Below are 24521 nucleotides of genomic sequence, written 5' to 3' on the forward strand. Positions count from 1 at the left end.
TTTTGCTATACTCTAATTTTGATTTTGAAGGTAGGCTTTTCAATACAACATTATATTAGATTTCTTTAAAGAATTTGGAGCTTTGGAATGGTTTCTTGAGGCAATGTACAACAGAAGATCCGTCTTTTACTTTTACCATATTCGCTTGCAATCGAAGAGTGAGATTTTCACATCAGCTTCTTAGGCTGCCACTATTTCATCACACACACACACACACACACACACACAACGAACACCAACGGATTTGCCCTGGAAAGCCACCATTGCAAAGTTTTCTCTCTCAATGGAAACCAAACCACATCGATTCCCATGACAGTGTTTGAAATGTACAAGGATAATAAGCTTTCTTAACACTTAGAAGAGCAAACAAACATTGGTGCACAGACGAACAGATGAGTAAACAAATTATCCTTAGGAATGCCCCTCAAGAACGCGGCCACAGAGAAAAAGGACATCTTATTTTCTCTCACACGCTTTCGCTCTTTCCATCTGTCCGTGGCTGGAGGTACTGGTTTACCGACCTGTTGCTTATGCAGCTTTTTTGTGGGAGTCAAAGGTATTATAGCATTACATTTTTTTGAAAAACAAACTTGAACCCTGTTGTGACTTCTCCATCTGGGAACGGTAGAGGGCTTGTCTGAAAGATAAAAACGATATGAATCGCTTCTGGCAATGCCAACAGACAATCTGGGATCAATTACAGGGACAGCGTTCTTAAAGTAAAAAAGGGAGGAGGGTAGGAACAGACTTAGTGCTACAGTCTCACCCACACACACACACACACAAGACTGCTAATGCTATCTGTGTCCTGTAGCTTAAATAGTGTGTCTAAGGCTGTGGATTGGTTGGTCTGTGGGTAGTTGCGGACCCTCCCCGTGACATCGGTCCCCATAATGAGGTTCTGCAGGGAGTTTCAGAACAAGGCATCCCAGGCCAGCTGTATTAGTTTGTTGGATCATTCTCACTGTTTTTCAGTGTCTCATCGCCCATTTTATATTATGTACAGCTATAAATAAAAACACAAATAAGTATACAGTATGTAAACTTACAGATTTGCAAATCAAAGACACTCACATTCATCCCTAAAATCTAGAAGAACACACTTACACTGATCTAACTTACACTGGTGGTGTCACAAACTGTGGAACATATGCCAGGCAGCCCAGGAGCAGTGCATTGTGGGAGCAGCAGCACTTAATGAAAGGAATACGAAAAGCACAAAGTAAAAACAGAGGGAAAAGGAGGAAAAGAAGAAGAAAGGAGGAAGACAGAGAGCAACAAATGAATCTAATGCAGTCCAGATTGCTAGGAGCACTCCGTTCCAGATAAGACATGCTGCGACAATGTTCATAAGCGTGAAACCTGGTAACACAGCGATTTAATTTAACACAATAAAGATAGTCATCACGATGGAGTAAAAAAACAACAACAAAACAAAAACAAACAAAGAATATATATACAGGTGCTGCTCACATAATTAGAATATCATCAAGAAGTTGATTTATTTAACTAATTCCAAGACACAAGGACAAGACACAAAAGGTCATTGCAAAAGAGGCTGGCTGTTCACAGAGCTCTGTGTCCAAGCACATTAAAAGAGAGGTGAAGGGAAGGAAATGATGTGATAGAAAATAGTGTACAAGCAATAGGGATAAGCGCACCCTGGAGAGGATTGTGAAACAAAACCCATTGAAAAATGTGGGGGAGATTCAAAAATAGTGGACTGCAGCTGGAGTCAGTGCTTCAAGAACCACTATGCACAGACATATGCAAGACATGGGTTTCAGCTGTCGGATTCCTTGTGTCAAGCCACTCTTGAACAACAGACAGAGTCAGAAGAGTCTCGCTTCAAAAAGGACTGGACTGCTGCTGAGTGGTCCAAAGTTATGTTCTCTGATGAAAGTAAATTTTACATTTCCTTTGCAAGTCAGATTTCCAGAGTCTGGAGGAAGAGAGGAGAGGCACACAATCCACGTTTCTTGAGGTCCAGTTTCAACAGTCAGTGATGGTTTGCGGTGCCATGTCATCTGCTGGTGTTGGTCCACTGTGTTTTCGGAGGTCAAAGGTCAAAGCAGCCGTATACCAGGAAGTTTTAGAGCACTTCATGCTTCCTGCTGCTGACCAGCTTTATGGAGATGCAGACTTCATTTTCCAACAGGACTTGGCACCTGCACACAGTGCCAAAGCTACCAGTACCTGGTTTAAGGACCATGGTATCCCTGTTCTTAATCGGCCTGCAAACTCACATGACCTTAACCCTGTCGAAAATCTATTGTGAAGAGAAAGATGTGATATGCCAGACCCAAGAATGCAGAAGAGCTGAAGGCCACTATCAGAGCAACCTGGGCTCTCATAACACCTGAGCAGTGCCTCAGACTGATCGACTCCATGCCACATTGCATTGCTGCAGTCATTCAGGCAAAAGGAGCCCCAACTAAGTATTGAGTGCTGTACATGCTCATACTTTTTATTTTCATACTTTATGTTGGCCAAGATTTCTAAAAATCCTTTCTTTGTATTGGTCTTAAGTTATATTCTAATTTCCTTAGTTGTCAGTTATAATCATCAAAAAATAAAAGAAAAAAAATAAACATTTGAATTATATCAGTCTGTGTGTAATGAATGAATATAATATACAAGTTCCACTTTATGAATGGAATTAGTGAAATAAATAAACTTTTTGATGATATTCTAATTATATGACCAGCACCTTTATATATTAGGCTTATTTGGCACCTTTATGTAGGTTTGGTGCTGCCATATGTTTAAGCCTACTGAACCATAATTTAAAAACAACATTGTCACATAGTTGCATAATAAATATAATATGAAAAACTACTTTTCAGAAATATGACATTACAATCATCATTCATTGCATCTAAGTAGCACCATTTATAAATACAGTGCGTCAAGAGTTCTTGTTCCGAAAAAGTTTGAGCCGTTTTAGGAAAGTCTCTAGCGCCATCTTGTGCTTATACGTGTAATTTGGGCGAGATATTGGGCAACATTTTTACCCCCAGTTTATGCTGGACTCCACCTATGCTGGAGAAATGTCTGACATATATAAATGCATTAAAAAAAAATGACACATAAAAGTTACATATTATCTACAAACATATTATGCATTTCGACTATAAAAGTATATATATATATATATATATATATATATATATATATATATATATATATATATATATATATATATATATATATATATATATATATATTAAGAAAATACTTTTATAGTCGATATGCATAATATGTTTGTAGATAATATGTAACTTTTATGTGTCATTTTTTGATGCATTTATTGGTGCATCAAAAAATAGAAAGACGACTATTGTCTTGTGCTTATGCAAAATGTTGTTTGATTATGTCACTGTTATGATAACACATATACTGTATAGGCAGTTTATTTTAATTAGTGATGTGGTGGACCAAATAATTCATAATAATGAGCAAAATGCTGTTATACCACATCACTTGTTAAGACAGCTCCCCATTATTATTCTAATACTGCTCTGGTGATTTCTATTTTAAAATATTAAAAAATGTGTCACATTATCCTTCAGAATTCACTTGAATATGCTGATTTGGTGCTCAAGAAACATTTCTTTTTCTTATTGATATTAAAAACAGTTGCACTCAATATCATTTATACTGAGATAAAGTATTTTCAAAGGAATTTAATAATTTGATTCAGCAATTGATAAAAAGTGACAGTAAATACATTTATAATATTACAAAAAAAATAAATGCTGTTCTTGTGAACTTTCTAAATATCAAATATTACTAAAAAACACTGTTTTCTACACTAATAATAATAAGAATCATTATTCATAATTAAGCACTAATAATAATTGATAACAGCTGAGCAGCAAATCAGTATATTAGAAAGATTTCTGAAGGCTCATGTCACACGGAAGACTGCAGTAATGATGCTTTGCATCACAGGAATAAATTACATTTTTAAAATATATTCAACTGGAAAACACTTCTTTAAAATTGTAATAATCTTTCACAATATTACTATTTTTACTGTATTTTTGATCAAATAAATGTAGCCTTGGTGCATAAGAGACTTCTTTGAAAAACATTAACACATTTTATTATTCTAAATTTTGCCTGGCAGTCCTGAGTATAATTTAATTTGGCAAAAGTTTTGACAGTCCCTCACAAATCAAATCCTAATGTATTATTCATTGACAAAATAACAGACTCAAAAAGCATTATGTTATTCTAGTAAACACACTTATATGCACATGCAGGTGGCAGAACACCGTCCACCTCCAATAACATCGACTGCTGGGATATTCATCAATTATTTAGTGCTGCATCAGCCCTGAAAAACCTTACATTAGCCCAATTAACACTAGAGTGCATGAGTGTTAACGTGCTAATCAACAGGTAATTTCACCACAACTGGTCAGAAGTGAAGAACATGAACCATTCTGCACACCTGCACGTAGAACGCTTCTCGTTTAGATGTGAGATTCAGATGCTTTTATATGGCAGTGGATGAGAGCAGTAGCAGGCTAATGCGGAGTGCTTTCAGAAATGAGGGTCACTGATGGCGAGAAGCAGGTTAAGATGACTTACACACACAATGGCAGGGGTATTGTTGTCACCACGGAAACCATTAGTTGCCAGGCAACTGACCTATCAAGGCAAGACTGTGAGCGTGTCAACTAATGATGGGATTCCAGCAGCTCAGAGTGTTAATACATCTGCGTGATGTTGGAGTGTGAGAGAGAAGGAACAAACAAATGAAAGAAAGCAAGGAAGGTGGGGGGAGAGTAAAATTGCTTTAAAAATGTAAAAAGATCAGAGATTTGGAGGCACTGAAACTTGAAGCATGCACAAAATGTGATTTCAGATATTGAGAAGAATGCATTTAAAGCAAGTGACTCAGTTTGCCTTCAGCAAGTGTTATGACTGAATGTCCATTAACGCCAGTCTTTGTATGAAGTGTACCTGGCCTTGGAAGTGTTCCAGCCTTGAATGAACCCTGTCATCAGTGACATGTCCTTCACTATTTGAGGACAAACTGCGGTGAGTGGCTGCTATTTCTCATCAATGAAACAACCACAGAACAAAGACAGAGTGGCAGAAGAGATTTTACAGCACTGGGGATCTATACGAAGTCTTTGTGAGGTCTATCGAGTAGACTTCCATAGAGTCAACATGAAATCAAAATGGATGCTATTTACTCTCTTAAATGCATGGATATTCATTTGCTCCCTCATCTTACAGCTGCGACGCACCAAACTGACCTCAAAAGCAGAACTAGTGCCGACAAAAGCTGACTGTGTGAACGCCACCACAAACTTAATTACGATTGGGAAACTCTGAACTTTCTTTAAAACCAGAGTTTCCAAACTGGGGGAGTAAACATGTCAAGTGCAATGAATGTAGCATCCTAATTGATGGTACATTTGTTAAAACCAATGAAAACGCATTACAATAAAACTACTTTACATGTACAAAATATCATTGTATTGTACAATTACAATAGCAAAATATTACGATTTAATTGACAAAGCCTTCATTTAATTAAAGGGACACTAAGTAGGAATTACTCCCATCTAGTGGTGAAATTGTATTTTTCATTCAAACTAATTTTGCTCTCCAGCGCCTCGCTTTTTCAAATGCGCGTTGCATCTACGGTAGGCGATATGTACCAAAAAGCTTTGACAGGATGTATTCTAATAGCACTTCGTCGAGTTTTCCTTCAGGTGAACAGGTGTGTTATTTCAAACAAACTGCAACATGACCATAAACAAACGAATGTTACAGTATGAATTACTGACTGTGGAAAACATGAAATATTGTAATTAGTAGTTATGTCTTCTTTATTCGTTATATTTTCTGAATAATGTGCAATGTTAGATATAAAAAAAATATTGTAATATAGATTGTAACACTGACTTACCTGTCGAGAAGAAAACTGGCCACTTCAGCGTCTCTTTTGAAATCTTTATCCAGCATTAGCTCTTTCCACCTAGAAAAAGCTTCCCCGAAATTAACTCTTGTTTTCTGTAACCTACGGTCACGTTTCCTTTTACGTTCTATTTTTGACTGTTTTGGCGACGATGTTTTCTTCTCCTGTGGCGCGGCATATGTATGGTCCATAATAAGAATGCAATCCAGACTTTTAAACTTGCCGGTGCAGTTTCAAGCGCCTCTCACTGCTCTGCACCTGCGTTTCTGGCTCTGACCGAAAACGCGCTGTGGAAACGCGTTGGCTTAGTACTGTTTGTCCCTCTCTGCTATTATAGTTTTGCAAGATGGCGGAACTACATGGAAGCCTCCGTCGACCTACCCGTCCCATGTATATAAAGATAATAAATTCTTCATTTACGAGGATTAGTTTAAACATTGGCATAGGTATTTGTACACCATTGAGGGCATATTTATGAATAAAAATATTGATTTTAGATAATAAAATACCTAAAAAGTTACTTATTGTCCCTTTAACAGAACCTTCATAAATTGAATAAAAACAATAAGCAAAACACTTGAAGTTTTAGAAGTGGAGTTGAAGAAATGGTACAGAAATTTAGAAACCGTACATCACCATTTTGCTCAGAATGAAGTGACATGAATGCACCTGATGCCATAATTATGACTTCCAAACGTGTAAATATATACTTGCGAGAGAACTTGGAACAGATCATCTCTGTCTGTACCAGCAGGTGGCAGTAGTCAATATTCGTTATATAGAAAACGCAGAAATTGATTACCATTTTGAACATGATTCATGTCACTTGTGTATTGGAATGCTAAAGTAAGCTCGCTTGATAGTCTCATTGACTGCCGACACCAATACAAGATGCTCAATTGGTCAAAAATACTATTTTTTTTGGCCACTTGAGTATGTTGAATTGGCGTTGGGTGGTCAGTGAGAGAGATCACTCTGATTGGCTGTTCATCTTAAAGAATCAGTGCTGTCTGGTATGAAGAAAGTGAAGCTGCTTTGTTTGTGGTTGGTATATTCACAGTTCTAGTTTCGGTAACCCTTTTTAAATGACGAATTTAGACTACTGCCACCTGTTGGTATAGACAGTTATTTCCCTCTCATGGCCATTGGCTGTAGTCTGTCGATAAGTTCACACTGTAAAAACCGAGCTGACAGATTCTCATGATGACCCAACATTTGCTAACAGTCACATCTTTTTGGTAAATCATGTACTGTCAGATACATTTGAATCATGCCAGAATAGCATAGTTACAGGATTTAAGCCCAGAATATATTTATTGGGTTTTTAATACAAACTCTAGAGCCAGGCTGTCACAAGCGGTTTCCAGAGGTCCACTGTCCTGCAGAGTTTGGCTCCAACCAGCTCTTTTAGCCCAAATGTTTTAGCCGAAACACAAGCGACATGAGGCAACAACACTGTCAACTTTCAATGCTGCTAGGTTTTTTATTTTATTTTATTTTTTATGTCGGTTTGGTGTGTTATGGCTTTTACAGATAAGAAAGAAATGGAACAGACATAACAACAAACTCCTGGAGACACAGCAACAATAGGTGCCAGCCCCCGAAATAAGAGGGGGTTATGAGATACTCGCAAGTTTAAATAAATACTTATTGGTAATAACTTCCAAAGAGAAACTGGACAAGGGTTAATGTATGTGTGTTTTTTTGTCAAAACTGAAGTATACTTTAAGCTTAAGGCTTTACAAACAAGGGGTCACCTAACCTTGCCACTTGGACACCACAAACTCCTCATACTTTCAATCTCTTCAGCATCCAGCCCTACATTTTTTACATAGAATACTCTGTCTTACACAAAATATGTCAAATATCATTTGAGTGAAGCCGAAAATGAATAATCAAAGTGATTACTATACTATCTTATCATCCTCCAAATGTTGCCTGTGCCAATTTCAAGTAATTCTAAAAAAAAATAATAAAATAAAATATGCTGGCTATACACATATTGTAGACTCCAAAATATTAGTCTTATTACTACTATAAGATTCTCAATGCTTAATAGCTTGAGTTTTCCATTGGGACTCATCCAACCTGCGCTCTCTCTTCCCGCCGGTGGCTGTCTGTGATAGAGTTATTTCATTTTTCTATAAAACACTGATGTGGGGGAAGCTGCGAGCCTCCAGAGAACTCCCCACCACTAACAAGCCAAATTAAACTCGGGAAAGACAAACAAGGCAACAAAGAAACACAGTTACTAACACACTCACGCTTCTCTTTAACCCACCTTAGTTCCTCCCAAAGCTTATTAAAAGCACTTGGTAATTACTTAAGTCACTGATTTGCCTGCGTAATTAGATGCTCTTTCTTCCAATTGCTCCTGTTGCACCAGCTATTCTCCTGAGATTTGATATATTGGTGGCTGGTGTTATTCAGGTTTGATTATTTTATGCTGATCTGATTAATACGTGACTTTGACAGTCATAACCATTTCCTTTCTGCCTCAGTCATACATCACTCTTCCTTTTTTATCATTCCCTCACTCTTATCCTCTCCTCTTCTTATCCAATTCCATCAGACTCGCGGAGGGTAAACCAATTTACATTCTTGTTTTGGTCTTCAGATCTTTGCCAGTTTCCATGACAACACTGCTTCCGCACTCTTTCTCCTCCTCAGGATCTTTCATTCCCCACTGTTTTGCGCTCCTCCTTTACTCTTGACCCGTCTCATTTTCGTTCTCTTTATATTCTGTTTGCTTCTTGTGTCTAACTCTCATTTCCTTGCCTAATTGATGCGCTTGCTGTCGTGGCACACAGCGGCTGATGGTAACAGTGGAGAGGGGAGATGCATCCCAAACGTCTGTATTAACACACATCACGCTCTCTGTGTGTTAAATGATCAGTGCCGGGAGGAAATGATTTGGGCGTCTCTCTGTCTCTGTTTCAAAAGGCTGTCTGGTCTCTGAGGCTTTTATTTGCTGCTGTTTGCAGACCGAGGATGATTTTATATGGCCGATATAATTAAATAACTGTGTGAATGATATTAATCATCACATTCATTGGGTACAGGCATATAAACTACTCATTATTCAGCATAAAAAAAAAGATATTCTGTTACTCTTCCAGAGAGATAGTGAAGTCATTTTAAAACCTCTTCCCCTTCCATATCTTTTAATATGCTTTTAAGCATTTTCCAGAAATGTGGCCATGTTTATCTAATATCATTACTTGGCTCTCTTGGTGTACTCGTCTCTGATTGGCCAATCGTGCATTTTGTGGTCAAATAATGGCCGCTAAACTATTCAACTGACCGCTGTCCAAAGCAACCCATTTCCTACATAGCTAGTTTCATGTCTCTGGTAACATAATGTGGTCACATATTGTAATTATTTTAAATTAAATCAATATATCTTGTTTTTATCTGATATGCAGCCATGTAATAAGCAAGATGATGCCCATTCAGTTGGTCATTATTGCAAAATGAACCTCTTAAAGATCACACACAACCCCTCTATCAGTGTTTATTTTACGATAATGACCGACTGACTGTACATTACACCTAACATTGTTTCTGTTTAGGGCCAGGTTAACCTCAGCAACGCATTCATTGCGTCCCAATTAACATATGCAGTATTTCATTTAACACTGAAAATTTCAACAAGAATTGCATTTCAAATGCTCGGATGATGCACTTATTTTACCCCCAAAAATGTGTGGGAAAATACCTTCCAAAATACATACATTAGATGGTTGATTACATGTAACAGACACAACTATTTTCTACCTACTGTCGATTGTCAAACTATGGTTTATAAGAAAAATCCTTGACTTTTATTGCATGCACAAAAATCTTCTTTTGAGTTCTGTACAAAAAAAAAGGACATACAAATTTAGAACTATATGAGGGTGAGTACATTTAAATGTCTGTGAACTATACCTTTAAAGCGACAGTCCAACCAAAAATGAAAAATCTGACACCGATTACTCACCCTCATATCATTCCAAACCTGAATGACTTTCTTTCTTGTGTAGAACATAACAGAATAACGTGACAGATATTCTAAAGAATGTCGGTAACCAACATTGAATTCAACAGTTGCCAACCAATCACTGCATTCCAATGCATTCTTGTTCTCCACTGACTTCCATATAATGTAATAGAATTCAAAGGGAACCGAATTAGTTTGTTCGGTTGAATTTAACGTTGATTATCAACATTCTTTAAAATATCTTCTATGTTCCACAAAAAACAAACATAAAACAACAACTATAGACTATCACTATAAAGTGTGTGTTTAAGTTAGTAGATGTCTACTGAATGCCAAACTGAACATTAGGGTTGAATCCAACGATTTTTACATAAGTTTGTATATCTACAAAGGTTCTTACTGTCATTCTAGTATTCATCTCTCTTTCTTTCTCATTTTCTCCTCAAGGCTTGGCACTTGTGAGTGTAACACGAGACCAGATCTGGGAGACAATGAAAAAGAGCCCAGTTCTTTTCAGGAATACACTTTTGCCAGTGCAATGTCATACAGTATATATATATATTTACATTTGTAAACTAATTTGTCCATTCAGCAGGGTTTACTACACAAATTTAACATCATAATTAGAATCCAGAATTTCTCTAGGTTTCATCATGCATATGTGATTAAAATACATGTTTCCTCAGGGTAAAAAAAAATATATAAACACAGCCAGCTCATAAAGGAGCTATTTGTATGCGCACAATTAGATTAGCTTGTGCTGGAGTTTAGAGAGGGGTTGATTTCTCGGTGGTGCAACTTTTGGTGCATTTAGTGCAAGTCTGTCGGATATGAAACTATGGTTAATTCACTTTGGGATGCACATTTACATAATCCTAGGTTTGTTTTAGAAGCTTTGCCTGCTTTGACAACCTAACAGTTAAAAAAAAAAAAAAATAGCCCCTACATTCATCAGGGCTTCACTAATGGACTTTTAGGACTTTTAACAGTTTCCTGCACCACCAGAGGGAGTGCTCACCTGTGAAAGTGATGGCTGAACACCCAGTGTTGAGGGTCCAAATGTATCAGAGGGTCTCATGCCTACAGGGGAGAGAGCGCTGATCTTGGCAGATGTCAGATGAGGAGTGATCTAAGAGGTTTGATACATCTGAAACCTCTGTTGCCAGGTCTGGTTATCTGTCTCAGGCAGCACACATGAGGTTCGTTCACCCAACCACAAATTCATAACTGTGTTCCTCGAAGTCTCAGTGTACCGACAGAGAAACATACTCCAATCATTCAGCCATAAATGGCTCCTTTGTTATTCTAGATTAAAAACATAATCTTTTAATAAAAGTAAGGCCTTAAAGAGGCCATATTTTGTCTGTCTTAAAAGATCATGGCAATGTGAAAGGTGTGATTGGCAAAGTGTTGTAGACAAAACAAAACCTGGCCATAATTGAGATCATATAACAATTATAAAGTAATGATTTGTTTACATTATGGCATAATCACTGCCACACTGAATGCTGCATTACGCAATGAATATTTTATATAATACCATAGAATAAAAATGTATATATATTCTATTGAGGAAATACTTTATTTTATTGTGGTTTTATTTGAATGTTTAATATATATATATATATATATATATATATATATATATATATATATATATATATATATAGACACACACACACACACACACACACATAATTTTTACATTAAAATTGTAATATTTATTATTACACCTTTTAAATATTATTTTATATAGGCTACATATAGGCTATATATTTTTCTCTCTCAGTAAAACCCTTTGTAAACATACATTTTATAATGATATCTAAAAATCTATGATATTGTGAATTTTCATTATTATAATTTAAAAATGTATGCTAATTAGATGATGTTGTATGATTATGATCAAATATGAGAGGAGCTCATTGAAACAGCAGGAAACAGTCCTCATATAGCTCTGGGTGAGTGAGTGAGCGAGAGAGAGAGAGCGAGAGAGCGAGAGAGCGAGAGAGCTTGTGTGTCACTCAAATGTGTGTACAGTGAGTTGAGTAATGAGCGCGAGAGCTGCTGTCTGTCTGAGCGCCTTCTGCTACCTCTACACTACGGGCTGGAATATGCAGACAGCGTCTCCAACAGCGGAGTCATGATCTGCCGTCTTCCCCGGAACTCGTCTTACGCTCGGAGCCGAACCCAAACAACATTTTGAAGCATCTGATATTTAACCAGCGGCTTTACTTCGGGGCATCGCATTGGTCGCTTAACACAGCCGGGCAGGATCTTGCGCAGTGGCGGCGGACACCTCGGGTGATGTCGGCTGGCCGTCACTTTTGACATCGGCCTCCGCTCGCAGACACACGGCGGAATGGGGTAGGAAAGCTCCCCGCACACGCACCCACACAAGCTCGGCGTTGAATGCCGTGACAGCGCGGCGCGTACTAAACGCCGAAGCATCAGACCACCAGTCGGCTGCGTTTATCGCGGCGCGTCTGTAGTGTAGAGCGCTCCGGCGCTGAACTCGCAGTCACAGCAGCAGCTGTAGGGATCCTGGAGTTAGCCTCGCCTGCTAACTGCCCTCTCTTCAGTGCAATGGATGCTAATGAGCTGACGATAGGCTCTGAGTAACGTCGGGCCCGTCTCCATGTGTCCGTTAAAAATCCAGGAAAGACTTGTAGCTGCTGTTTAAGAGTGAGTTAGGGCGTTTAGATGATCGTTTGAAGGTCTGGGTTGAGGGAAACGAGCTAGCCTGTTACAATGTCGCGACTGATTGGCAGAAAGAGGCAGGCACTTGAAGAATGTGACGGTGAATGTGGCCGCTGCTCACCATCACGGTCACGAAGGCTGTAGTTATACCGTCATAATGTCTTTAAAAAAAAAATTGTTTTGTTACAAAAGTGTTCTGCAACCTGTCAGAGCATGCATACTGGACATTAGTTTCTCTTTTGAATTTTGAATATTGTGCAGATGAGAACAGTGTACAAGCAGCTCCACTTGAATGTTTGAATGTCCTTGCATCACACACAAAATATCAAACCAAGAGGCATTTACTGTAAACAAAGACAGCAAAAGCACAGTTTGTAAGCAAAACGTTACAGGAAGTGCGTTCGGCATGTTTTGCATGTTTGTTTGTCAAACATTAGTGGAACATGTTCTTAGTTAAATGGAAGCTTCTCTCTTGGCTTCATTTACTTAAACTCATTTCATTCCACACCAAACCTGTATGACTTGCTTTTTCCGTGGAACACAAAAGGAGAATTTTAGAGTGATGTACAGGTTGTTGCTATGAATGGAGATTAAAGCTTTCAAGCTTCAAAAAGGAGGCCAATGGATCAAAAAAGTGATTCATATGATATTCCAAAGCCATATTACAGCTTTGTGTGAGGAACAGACTGAAATTTAACTCCAATGAGCTGTTAAACGCTGTGATTGGATCATTAAGTCAAATGAGACTTAATAAGACCGTCATTCAAACTGGTTTTATGAAATGGATCAACACATTGATTGAAATGATCATTTCATTCACGAACCATGCATTTTCTCTAGTGAAGGTGTCATCTATTTATTAGATATTTTTAAGGCTCTTGACAGCCCTAGTTATAATTCACATTCATTATACTGAAAATAGTGGCCAGGACATGTTTCATGGAAGAAAGAAAGTCGTATGGGTCTCTAAACTACATTTATCTAAATACATTTTTTTTGGAGTTATTCTGCTAGGACACCTGTGTGAACTCGAGGGGAACTGACGTTAGACTAATTTCCAGTGAAAAGTAATCACAAAATTATTTAGTAAAGTTTAGTTCTAGTTTAAGAGAAAAGTATCATTTGTTTGCCATTGCCACTTAATTATATATTTTGTGTCTAATGGGGTGAAATTAAAATGTTTTTAAAGGGTCCAAATGCCTTTTGGTGTCACTGTACCATAATTAAAACCTCAGTATATTATCACGTGATTGATTTATTGCAGGCTCTACAAAAGCATAATGACCTTGCAAAGGAGATGTAGTCATATTTATTCTGACCGCAAGCTTTTTTAATGTTAGAGTGACTTGGCATGACAACTAATGGTCTTGAAGGAATAATTCAACCATGGTCAACTTTGGAACAAGATTATTTATTATCAGCAAGATATTCTGCAGAACTGGATGGGGCCTGTCAAGCTCCAAACCCTTCACTACAATGAAGGCCCTGTTTACACTAGTGCTTGTCTACACTTGCGTTTTCACTGCAGTTCAGAAACCATCTCCGTCCACACTACACAACTGAAAACGCGTGTCACGTGACCATTTATGCAGGTACAACAATGAGCGTGATGTCATCGTTCACAAGGTGGTTAAGGATACGCAGAGCTAATGTGTGCAGCCATGCCATCTTTTTAAAAAGTCAGTTTTGGTCCGTTTAGACTAAAACCCAACCCTGGAGTTCTCAAACTAAAACGCGGTCTACAGCATTTTCGAAAGTCTCTGTTTTCGAAGGTAGAAAACGCCAGAGTAGTGTAAACAACAAGCGCAACCTTAGCAAAAGTTATGGGTTTTAAAATGAAAATGCACTATTGTAAACATAGCCTGTGCACTACAGTACATTCCAATTACATTTCAACTAAATTTCATTTACAATCCGATTGATAAGCTATATATGAAACTCGTGAACCTCAAAATAAGGCATATAACCCTTATACACTTTCATTGTATGGAAAAGAGTTCCTGGTACTTTTGTAAAACATCTTCTGTGTTATATGGAAGGAACATTCCTAAAAATAAAAGTTCCAAAATAGTTTTTTGCTTTCTCAGTGATACCATAGAAGAACAATTTTTGGTTCCCCAAAGATCCTTTCAGTGGGCCGTTCTAAAAATAACCATTTGTTTCTTAGTATGAAGGACATTTTAATAATCTTTTTGGCAATATAAAGAACCTTTGGACCAATGGGAAGATTCCATGGATGTTAAAGGTTTTTCAATGAGCTTTATTTAATTTTTTAGAGTGAAGACAGTCATGCAGGATTGGAACAGTGTGAGATCATGAACAAACGGTCAGAAAAATATAAACTTTTGGGTTAAAAAATTTCTTTAAATATTAAAATGAGACATTTTGATGAGAAAAGTGCACTGTAGGTCTTGATTTAATCTATGGTGAATTGATTGTAAGATTGGGGGCTTGATGACATCACATGAAAAGGCAGATAAATTTTTCTTTTTAATTTTTTTTATTTGAAATAATGTGTGCCACTGAATCAGAAATATGTATTGAGTAAAAAAAAAAATGAATAAAAGTTTGCATTCTATTCAAGCCCCTCACTGAAGGGTGCTACCCATGTTCCCCTAATTCTCTTTTTCCTGTCGGATCTCCAGGGCCTCAGTGACGCAAGCTGATTAAGTTAGTGGTGTGTGTGATAGAGGCAGGGATAGTGATACTATGAGCTGACCCCAGATCAGACAGAGCTGATAATCTTGCGGTTTCTCCTGACAGTTTTGGCTTGGAGGTCTATTTCAATCAAACACGTCTTTTCCCAAATTTGCCTCCATCATAAGAACCCGACAGACCATCAGTAGTAGTCAGCAGTGTGAGCGGAGAGAGAGAATGTGTGAAGTGTATTCTGGCAGTGTTTGGCTGCTCTTTAGCCCACTGGCCACACAGGCCATTAGCTAGTGCTGTGAGCGTGATATCCTACCACGCTATTTTTAGAAGCTCACAGAGTTTGCAACTTGATCTGAATTGTCTTTGAGGCTCAAGGCTCACAGTGTGCTCTGGCCCACATTGGCTCAACACCTCGTAGACATCAGCGTGTGTTTTAGAGCGAACCGCTCGAGGGATCTGGTTTTAAAATGATCTAGATAATATATAGTGTTAAAGCTCCAGTTATGATGTCACAGAGATGACGGAAATGTGACGTCAGCCTCAAATTGAGGTCATGGTGCTTTAGCCATGAGTGGTGAATGTGCTGGTTTTGTTAAGAAAATTCGCCATCCCATGTCTGACCCTTTACCATATAGCCTTTGCATAGCCACACTTTAGGGACTGTACCGTACAGACATCATAGTGCATTAGTAAGTGTTTACCCAACTAAATTTTGCTTTTAGACAAGTCATCGGTCTTCATTTACAAGTAACTGTACAGTAACATGACCCCAATTTCATCTAATTTGTTATGCAAAAAATAAATTTACATTTATTGGATTCAGCATTTCGGATGGGCTGGGAAGATCATTCCACCAGCCAGGAATGGTAAATGAAAATGTTCTGCAAATATAGGGCTGTCACTATTCCTCGATTCAATTTGTGTACTTGATTGCATTTTGTCCATGTCGAGTAATCCACAAAATACCGGAAGTGGCATATTCCACGGACGAGAATCCATGAAAAGCATTGTTAAACTGTCTTCCGAGGCTTCATGATATATTAAACCAGGAGTGTCAAACTCAGTTCCTGGAGGGCCGCAACCCTGCAGGGTTTAGATGCAACCCTAATTAAACACACCTGATCCTGATAATCAAGTCCTTTCAGGCTTATTTGAAAACTACATTGTTTGCGTGTTGGAGCAGGGTTACAACTAAACTCTGCAGGGCTGCAGACCTTCAGGAATTGAGTTTGACACCCCTGTATTAAACCATAATGTTTTAAAACCGTAATAAAGCATTACGCGAATTGTGAATTAACAAGTGCTGTGATTCAGTTAAATAAATATATGGGATGTAGGGCTGGGATAAACTATTATTTTTTAAACGATTAATCTAGAGATTATTTTTTCGATGCATCGATTAATCTAACGATTAATTTTTCCAGACCGATTTCGATTATCTCCCCATTAATTGAGTAATAACAATTTATACATGTTGATTTACATATCTGAATAAAAAAAACATGAATTCCTTAACATTGCAATATATGTTTATTGCTCTTAAAATTACAAAATAAAATACTGACTAAGAATGCATTACTTTACAAACCTTGAAGCCTTGAAAACACATAGCTTACTTAAACAAGCTTACTGAACACATAGGGCCTAGCTTACTGAAAAAAGTTCTTCTTTCAGATGAAAATAACAACAACTTGATGTCTAGGATTCAATAAAAAAGGTCACCCAAAATACTCGTTTAGAGCAATTGAAAGAATACAGTAACCAATGTAAACTTGAGGGCTTTAAGCTAATACAGAGTGCTTTTCCAAAAAAAAAAAAAAAAATGAACAGTGGGAGCCAGCAGCCTATCATGGAGAAAAAAAAAAAATCTCTGAATGCTCCGCGTGAAACTTGAAATCCGTCCTTTTTCTATCGTGTCGAATGATTTTGGTTAATATGCACGAGAGAGAGAGAGAGCAAGCAAGACAGCGCTCGTGTAGTTTGAAGACTGTGAGTGTGCGAGCGCGCGTGAAACTTTGGTGTTTCGCCCTTTTTCTATTGTGTTTAATGATTTTGATTAATATTTACAAGGGAGAGAGAGAGCAAGAAGCGCTCGTGTTGTTTGAAGACTGTTAGTGCTCGCGAGCAGCCGGGGCTTTCTCTCGTACGCGCCCTGTCTATTCTACATCACTCACCGATCCAATAAGTCTTTGACAGCCGCCAAAAAGAGAGATCAATGCAGAAAAACCCATGGATTGGTTATATAACGTCAGACAGAATGTTGATCCGGCCATCGCGTACATTCAGCGCAGATAAGGTAAACGTTTTGCAAATGTTTTTTAGAGAAATAAAAACAGGTCGACGAATCGATGCGCATATTTTGCGTCTACGTATTTTTTGCGTCGACGTCATCGATGACCTCGACGCGTTGTCCCAGCCCTAATGGAATGCATATATTACATGCATGTAGTTTACATACGTGCATCTTAGAGCGGCAACGTTCACAGTAAATTCTGCTCCACACAAACTGTTATCATGTGTGGAGCGTCGCAAACTTAATCTCTGCATTTTGTTGTGAGTTTGTGTTCATTATAATGCTAATCTGGGAACGCAACTAGCGCCATTCCAACAGATCTGTTCATTGAAACTTCATTGCCATTTCAAAATAAACGTTTTATCCCTTGCTCTTAGTTTACACATTTTGATGACCTCAAGAAATTACATTGGCTTTCATAAAGAAATGACCAAATATTAAAGATTAAGTGGACATTTGAATTACATGTTTAGTCAATATTAAACCATGATTAGATTGCGCAGTAAAGTGTAAAAAGTCTGTTGTTTATAATAAATTATTTATTTTACCAGTTTTGTTCAATAAAATCATATAATTATTTGATTTTGATACTTTATTTGAACTAATTATTGCCTCATAGCTATTGTGAATGTATTTTAAGTAATTTTAAAGGCTATTGTTCGCTGAGGTCTATTCTTATTACCACAAAATAATTTATTATGAGTATCTGATTACTCGATTACTCCTCAGAACAATCGACCAACTAACTACTTGATTACCAAAATAATTGTTAGTGACGGCCCTACTGGAAAGTGATTTTGTGCCTCTGTGATAGTGCCACGAGGCGTCGCTTACTTGTAGCTCTCAGACTTCTGGAGGGGATGTATATTGGTAAGAGTGAGTGGTATTAGGTGGGTGCTGAGCCTGCGGCTGTTCTGTATGCAAGCATCAATGCCTTGAACTTGATGCAAGCCACAAGTGGTAACCAGTGCAGTGAGATAAAGAGAGGTGTGATGTGGGCCCTTTGGGCTCATTGAAGATCAGTTGTTGATTGCAAGTGAAGGAAGTCCAGCCAGAAGAGCATTGCCATATAGTACAGCCTAGAAATGACAAGGGCCTGGACAAGAAGAAAAATACAGTTCCTGCGAACAAAGACTTGAATACTTGTTGCCTGATGCATATTTTTTAATGTTTTAATTGAAATAATGCATATTACTGATAAAAAATTAAGTTTTGATATATTTATGGTAGGAAATTTACAAAATATTTTCATGGAATATGAGCTTTACTTAATATCCTAATGAGTTTTGTGATGAAAGAAAAAACGATAATTAATTATTTTTTTGGTTATTGCTAAAAAATATACCCCAGCGACTTAGGAAAAATATTTTTCTTTTTATTGTGGACAATCTTATACAGTGTGTCGTTGACCTTTATGTGAGCAGTCATGGTTCTCAAATGTATTCTTATTCTCATTACAAGCTGTCAAATCTGGATTGCTCTTAATGAGAAATCCTGTGTCCACAGTTACTTAATTAGCATAATACACAGACCATTTCCATATAAGGGCTTTCCACATGTCCTCTCCTGTTCAGCCATTCAAAACTCTCTGCAAACAGGTTTCTGAGCACTCCCTCCGGCTGTCATTGGTTAAACAAGCAGATAGTCCTCTCAAGCCCACACCATTGATGCAGTCAGTGTTGCTGTGTCCGGCCAGTTGGGCTTCTTAAATAAACAGAGCAATGTTTTGATAGCAGCACAGAGTCACACTGTTTGCACTTTTTCGGAGGAATCGACCTCGAAATTCCATACTTATAGTTGTCTTTGAATATCTCTGGATAATATATATATATATAAAAAAATGATTTCTTAAAAAATGTGTAACTCCTTTGTGTAAATTTAGAAGGCTTCATGTACTGGTGTGTGTGTTACAGAAAAAGGTTCTTCCTGGACACTGAGTTTACTGTGGAACTGAGTGTGGTTAGAGTGACCTGAGTTAACCTCACGTTCAAACCTACAATTCACCTCTGCTTCTGTGGAAACATAGACTAGACTAGACTACATTGTGACGTCACATTTTAGTTCGAAGGAACATTTATCTGATAATGCGCTTGAATTGTTGAGATTCTTTCTGATTGTTTTTATAGATACAGTGAGAGATGAATGGGGAAATCACAGGGGGGGGGGGGAAGCAGGAAGTGAGATCACTGAATGACACTAGCTGAATACGAACTGCGCAGACGGTGGTGTTGGAACAACCTGAAAAGATGGGAAGATATATTGTAAATCTGACAAGCTTCTCCTCACTAGTATGACGCAGATGTAAATGTCTGATTGTCTTGATTACTCATATGAGAGATTTCAGAGAGCCCAGTCACTCAACATTTTTGTAAAACACTGAATTCTAAAAGTTAAGTTGGATCTCAAAATGCATTACAAAATGTCAATAATAATTTATGTATGAAAAGTGTATGTATTATTTAGATATTATATTTAATTTATATATAAAAAAATAATTTTAGCAATGGTTAAATGTAGATGAGCTTGTTCCTTCAAAACATATTTGGAGAATTTAGCATTACATCACTTGCTAACCTCTGCAGTGAATGGGTACCGTCAGAATGAGTGTCCAGACAACTTGTGAAAACATCCCAATAACCCACAAGTATTTCTGACATATTAGTTCACAGCTGTTTTGGACTTGATCTGCGCATATTTTTTCTTTATTCAGACAAGACGACTTTTCCACTGGACAAATTAAAGGGTTAGTTCATCCAAAAATGAAAATAATGTCATTAATGACTCACCCTCATGTCGTTACAAACCTTTAAGAGCTCCGTTCATCTTCGGAACTCAGTTTAAGATATTTCTGATTTAGTCTGACAGCTTTCTGTCCCTCCATTAAAACTACGATTTTATTCAGCATTGTCCTCTCTTCCAGGTCTGTTGTGAGCGCATTCAGTGGCACTGCTGACGTGTTATCTTTGTTATTAGGCGCACCAGAAAACACGTCAGCAACGGGCGTCACTGCAGCATCGTGAACACACTCACAACAGACCCGGAAGAGAAGACAATGCTGAATAAAGTCGTAATTTTTTTTTTTTTTTTTGGACCAAAATGTATTTTCGATGCTTCAACAAATTCTAACTGACCCTCTGATGTCACATGGACTACTTTGATGTTTTTATTACCTTTCAGGACATGGACAGTATACCACATACATTTTCAATGGATGGACTGAGAGCTCTCGGACTAAATCTAAAATATTCTAAACTGTGTTCTGAAGATGAACGGAGGTCTCACGGGTTTGGAACGAAATGCGTGTGAGTCACTAATGACAACATTTTCAATTTTGGATGAACTAACCCTTTAATGTCATATATAGAGTTGGAAATCACTTCAAAACATGTAGCTTTCCACTTCACAAGATGTTGTTTGGTGAGCTGAAGTCATGCCAATTACTTGTGGATTATTGTGATGTTTTTAGCAGCTGTTTGGACTCTCATTCTGACGGCACCCATTCAATGCAGAGGAGAGAGCAAGTAATATAATGCTAAATTTCTCCAAATCGGTGTATAAACAAACTCATCTGCATCTCGGATGGTGTGAGAATGAATAAACTAAACATTTTGGGTGAACTATCTGTTTTAGCATTGAATGTATCCCTGAGGAACCTATAGTCTTGCTAAAAGTGGTTAGCATAAAAAAAAACTAATAAAAACATGATCCGACTTGGATGGAAGCTTTAAAAATAAATAAATTCATATCAATTTAAATAATGTTCTTAATTTATTTTTATTTTTTTCCAGAAAGATGGCTAGTAGTTGGAGTAGTCCCTAGTCTTATTGATAAAATAAATAGGGTGTCCATCCATGAATGGGCTAAAGTTTAGCTCCATTGATTCTGATGGGGATGTCAGGTTTTGTGAAGTCTGCACGCGTCTGGGTTAGACACGTCTAGGTTGCCGACCTGTGCCCTATTCCAATAACGCTGTAGAACCAGAACAGACCTCTTCAGGCTGGCCTGTGCAAACATTTCACAGCGTAACATACTGTGTAGCCTCTCACCTGAGACCGTGTGATGCCACACTTCTGATCACCTCTGCTAAGGGACCGCGTTTGTCCCTGTGCCACCATCTGCTTTCATGTTGTTTAAAGAGTAGTGCATCCTCTCAGGCACACAGACAGGCATCCAGGGAAGGCATATTCACATCGGGAATATTAAAAACAAGAACCACCGCAGGACTACTGTATGTTACGTCATAGAACTATGAATGCACCACCTCAGTATCACCTCATCATAAAAAAACAATGATAGCATGGCGATGGATTTACAAGGCAACAATGTAATCCATTTTATCACAGTACAGGCAAGAGGAAGGTGAAATGTTTCATCAATTGTATATCTGTGTTTTGGGTCTATTAAAGGCCGTTTGTAGTGCGTTGGAAGGACAGTAAGATCCAATGTTTGGAACAAAGTGCTTCTTATCTTGGTTAGGTGATCTGAGCTTCCAGATGAGTTACAAGTCGCAGCGCTAAGGTGAGCTATGAAAGAATAATGTGATATTGAGAAGCTGTCAGCATGCTGAAAACAACAGCACCGAGCTGTTCGACTCCGAACACTCCACACTCAACACTTTAGGACAAACTCTTTGGCTGGATCGAGCTAGAACTCTGCCCTACATTTAAGGCGGAATGGAAATTATTCTGTGTGTGTACAAGATTGCTGTTGAGTTTGTTCCTCCAGCGCTGCAGTTGGCTGGAAGGCAGAGTGTGTGTACACTGGCTTAATTTAAAACTTAAATATTTAGCTTTACGCACCAATGATTAAATGCAATTTCTCTCATAAGAGAAAATTTACTGGAGTCTTTCCCCTGTAATGATGATTGATGATTTTAGATTTACAAAGATCTAGAATTGTGGAATGGTTAAAAGTCATCCCCCCTATTTCACAGATGAGGCTTAAGCCTGGTCCCATGGTCCCAGACTAAGATGCATGTCTGGGCTGTTTTAACTGAAAGAAACTTGCACAGACTGATCTTAAGATATGCAAGTGCAATTATTTTGTCTCAAAATGCACACAAGTAATGTTATTTCCTAAAGACATGTTTAAAAGATAGCCTACTTAAATTGAATAGTGTGTGCCATGCAAAAATAGGGTAGTACTTTAACAAAAAACATGGTAAAAGATTAATCTTCATTTGACAATTCAGCCCTTTCAAATGTCAAATTTGTTGTAATCACTGACATGACACTCTTTTTATTTTTTTCTCCTTCGGATCTATTAATTTATTTCAAAAAGACATTAAAAATTATATTTTAAAAAAGTATCTTAGTGCCTTGAACTAACTTAATGAATAAAAAAGACTTGTTAAATTATTATAAATATTAGAAAAAAACAAAAACAAATGTTTGCCCAGGAGAAATGATGTGGTACAACTAATGTGCAGAAATGGTCCAGGAAAAAAAAGAGCATAAAACAGGAAATTATTTCATAGAGAGGACCACTCCTTTCTCTTAAAATAGATCATTTGACCTTTTATGTTGTAAAATGTTCAAAAAACATAATTATATTTATGAATTAACAATGCATATGATATTTGTAAAAATATACATTTTAGCTTGTGTGTGTGTGTGTGTTTATATATATATATATATATATATATTAGGGCCGGGACTCGATTAAAAAAATTAATCTAATTAATTAGAGGCTTTGTAATTAATTAATCGCATTTTTATTGCATATAAATATTTGACCTGAGAACAGTGAGAAGTAACTTTTTTTCACATGGATTTATAGTATACCATTGAATAATGACTGAATACATAAGTTTAAGCAACAAAATATTGTTTATTTTTGTTCAACCAAGTCTAGCAGACCAGTGCAATTTTTGCCATGAAGTGTAGCAATAGCATATTTAGAAACAATTTAGAAATAGTAATTAATTAATCTTAGTTAACGCGTTATTTTTTTTGTAATTAATTAATCTCAATTAACGCGTTAAAGTCCCGGCCCTAATATATATATATATATATATATATATATATATATATATATATATATATATATATATATATATATATATATATATATATATATATATATATATATATATATAAGCAATGATTAAAATATGTATACTGGTAAACAGATGTACTTGGTAGTACAGAATAATTAATGTTAATCATTTGTTAAAAATAGTATAAATGTTTGCCAGATCCATAACACAATCATGAACACAAAGAGAGATATGTTATTTCTTTCTTTTTCTTCTTCTTCTTCCTTTATCCTTCTTCTCCCTTCTTCTATTTTTTTTTTGTGTGTGATTGAAACAAACTTCTAAGCATTAAAGCACATCTACAGACCAGAATATCAGAGACTTGGCAGATGGTTGTTTTGACCTCCCGGAACATCTTAACAACCTTTGCGCAGACAAACACCACTCACACTTTCTTCAGAAAATGCCCAAATCTAGTTTTCACTTGCATGTCTCACTTTCATGCTGAACACTAGATCTAGAGAATAGTGACTGTACCTCCACGTCTCTGTCTCACTCTCACCATTACACTGTCTGTTGTTACTGCGGCTGCAATTTGCTCTTTTTTTTCCTTGCTCTAGTTGGCTGATGGCCCAGAGTGATACAACCCAAAAGATGCAACCCTTGACCCCTGTGCAAAGTGAGCCGAGCTCTTCCCTGTCTTTACAGAGAGAGAATGAAACGGAGAAAGAGACTGCAGAGCTCACAGAGGGACTGCACGCTGCTCTTCTGTGGCCATGACAGTCTGTTTATACTGTACTGTATGTACTGCCCGCCCTCTCGCTCTCTCTCTCTCTCTCTGATTTTCGGTTCTCTTGGGGGTCACATGGTATGTGCTCCAAGAAACTCTGTTCCACGATGTGATCATACTATATACACCCAAACCAATCATTATTGTTTCCCTCATAACCTTTGTATTTTTCTAAATGGATGCTTA

The 24521-nt window shown here is 37.4% G+C and overlaps 1 protein-coding gene across 5 annotated transcripts in view; it reads left to right on the forward strand.

The window, feature by feature from the left end:
- Window positions 1-11877: 11877 nt before the first annotated feature.
- The window catches only part of LOC113061761 (B-cell CLL/lymphoma 9-like protein), a 49624-nt gene continuing 36980 nt past the window's right edge, over window positions 11878-24521 (forward strand). For 2 of the 5 annotated variants that reach the window (XM_026231183.1, XM_026231181.1), the window contains exons 1-2: window positions 11878-12290; window positions 24166-24345. In XM_026231183.1, coding sequence (XP_026086968.1) covers window positions 24261-24345 — 85 coding nt within the window. In that variant the 5' untranslated portion in view covers window positions 11878-12290; window positions 24166-24260. The remainder of the gene's footprint in view (window positions 12291-24165; window positions 24346-24521) is intronic. The other 3 variants (XM_026231180.1, XM_026231185.1, XM_026231184.1) reach the window with 3 other exon arrangements.

The sequence above is a fragment of the Carassius auratus genome, chromosome 43, assembly GCF_003368295.1.
Source record: "Carassius auratus strain Wakin chromosome 43, ASM336829v1, whole genome shotgun sequence".
In the NCBI taxonomy this organism is placed as follows: domain Eukaryota; kingdom Metazoa; phylum Chordata; class Actinopteri; order Cypriniformes; family Cyprinidae; genus Carassius; species Carassius auratus.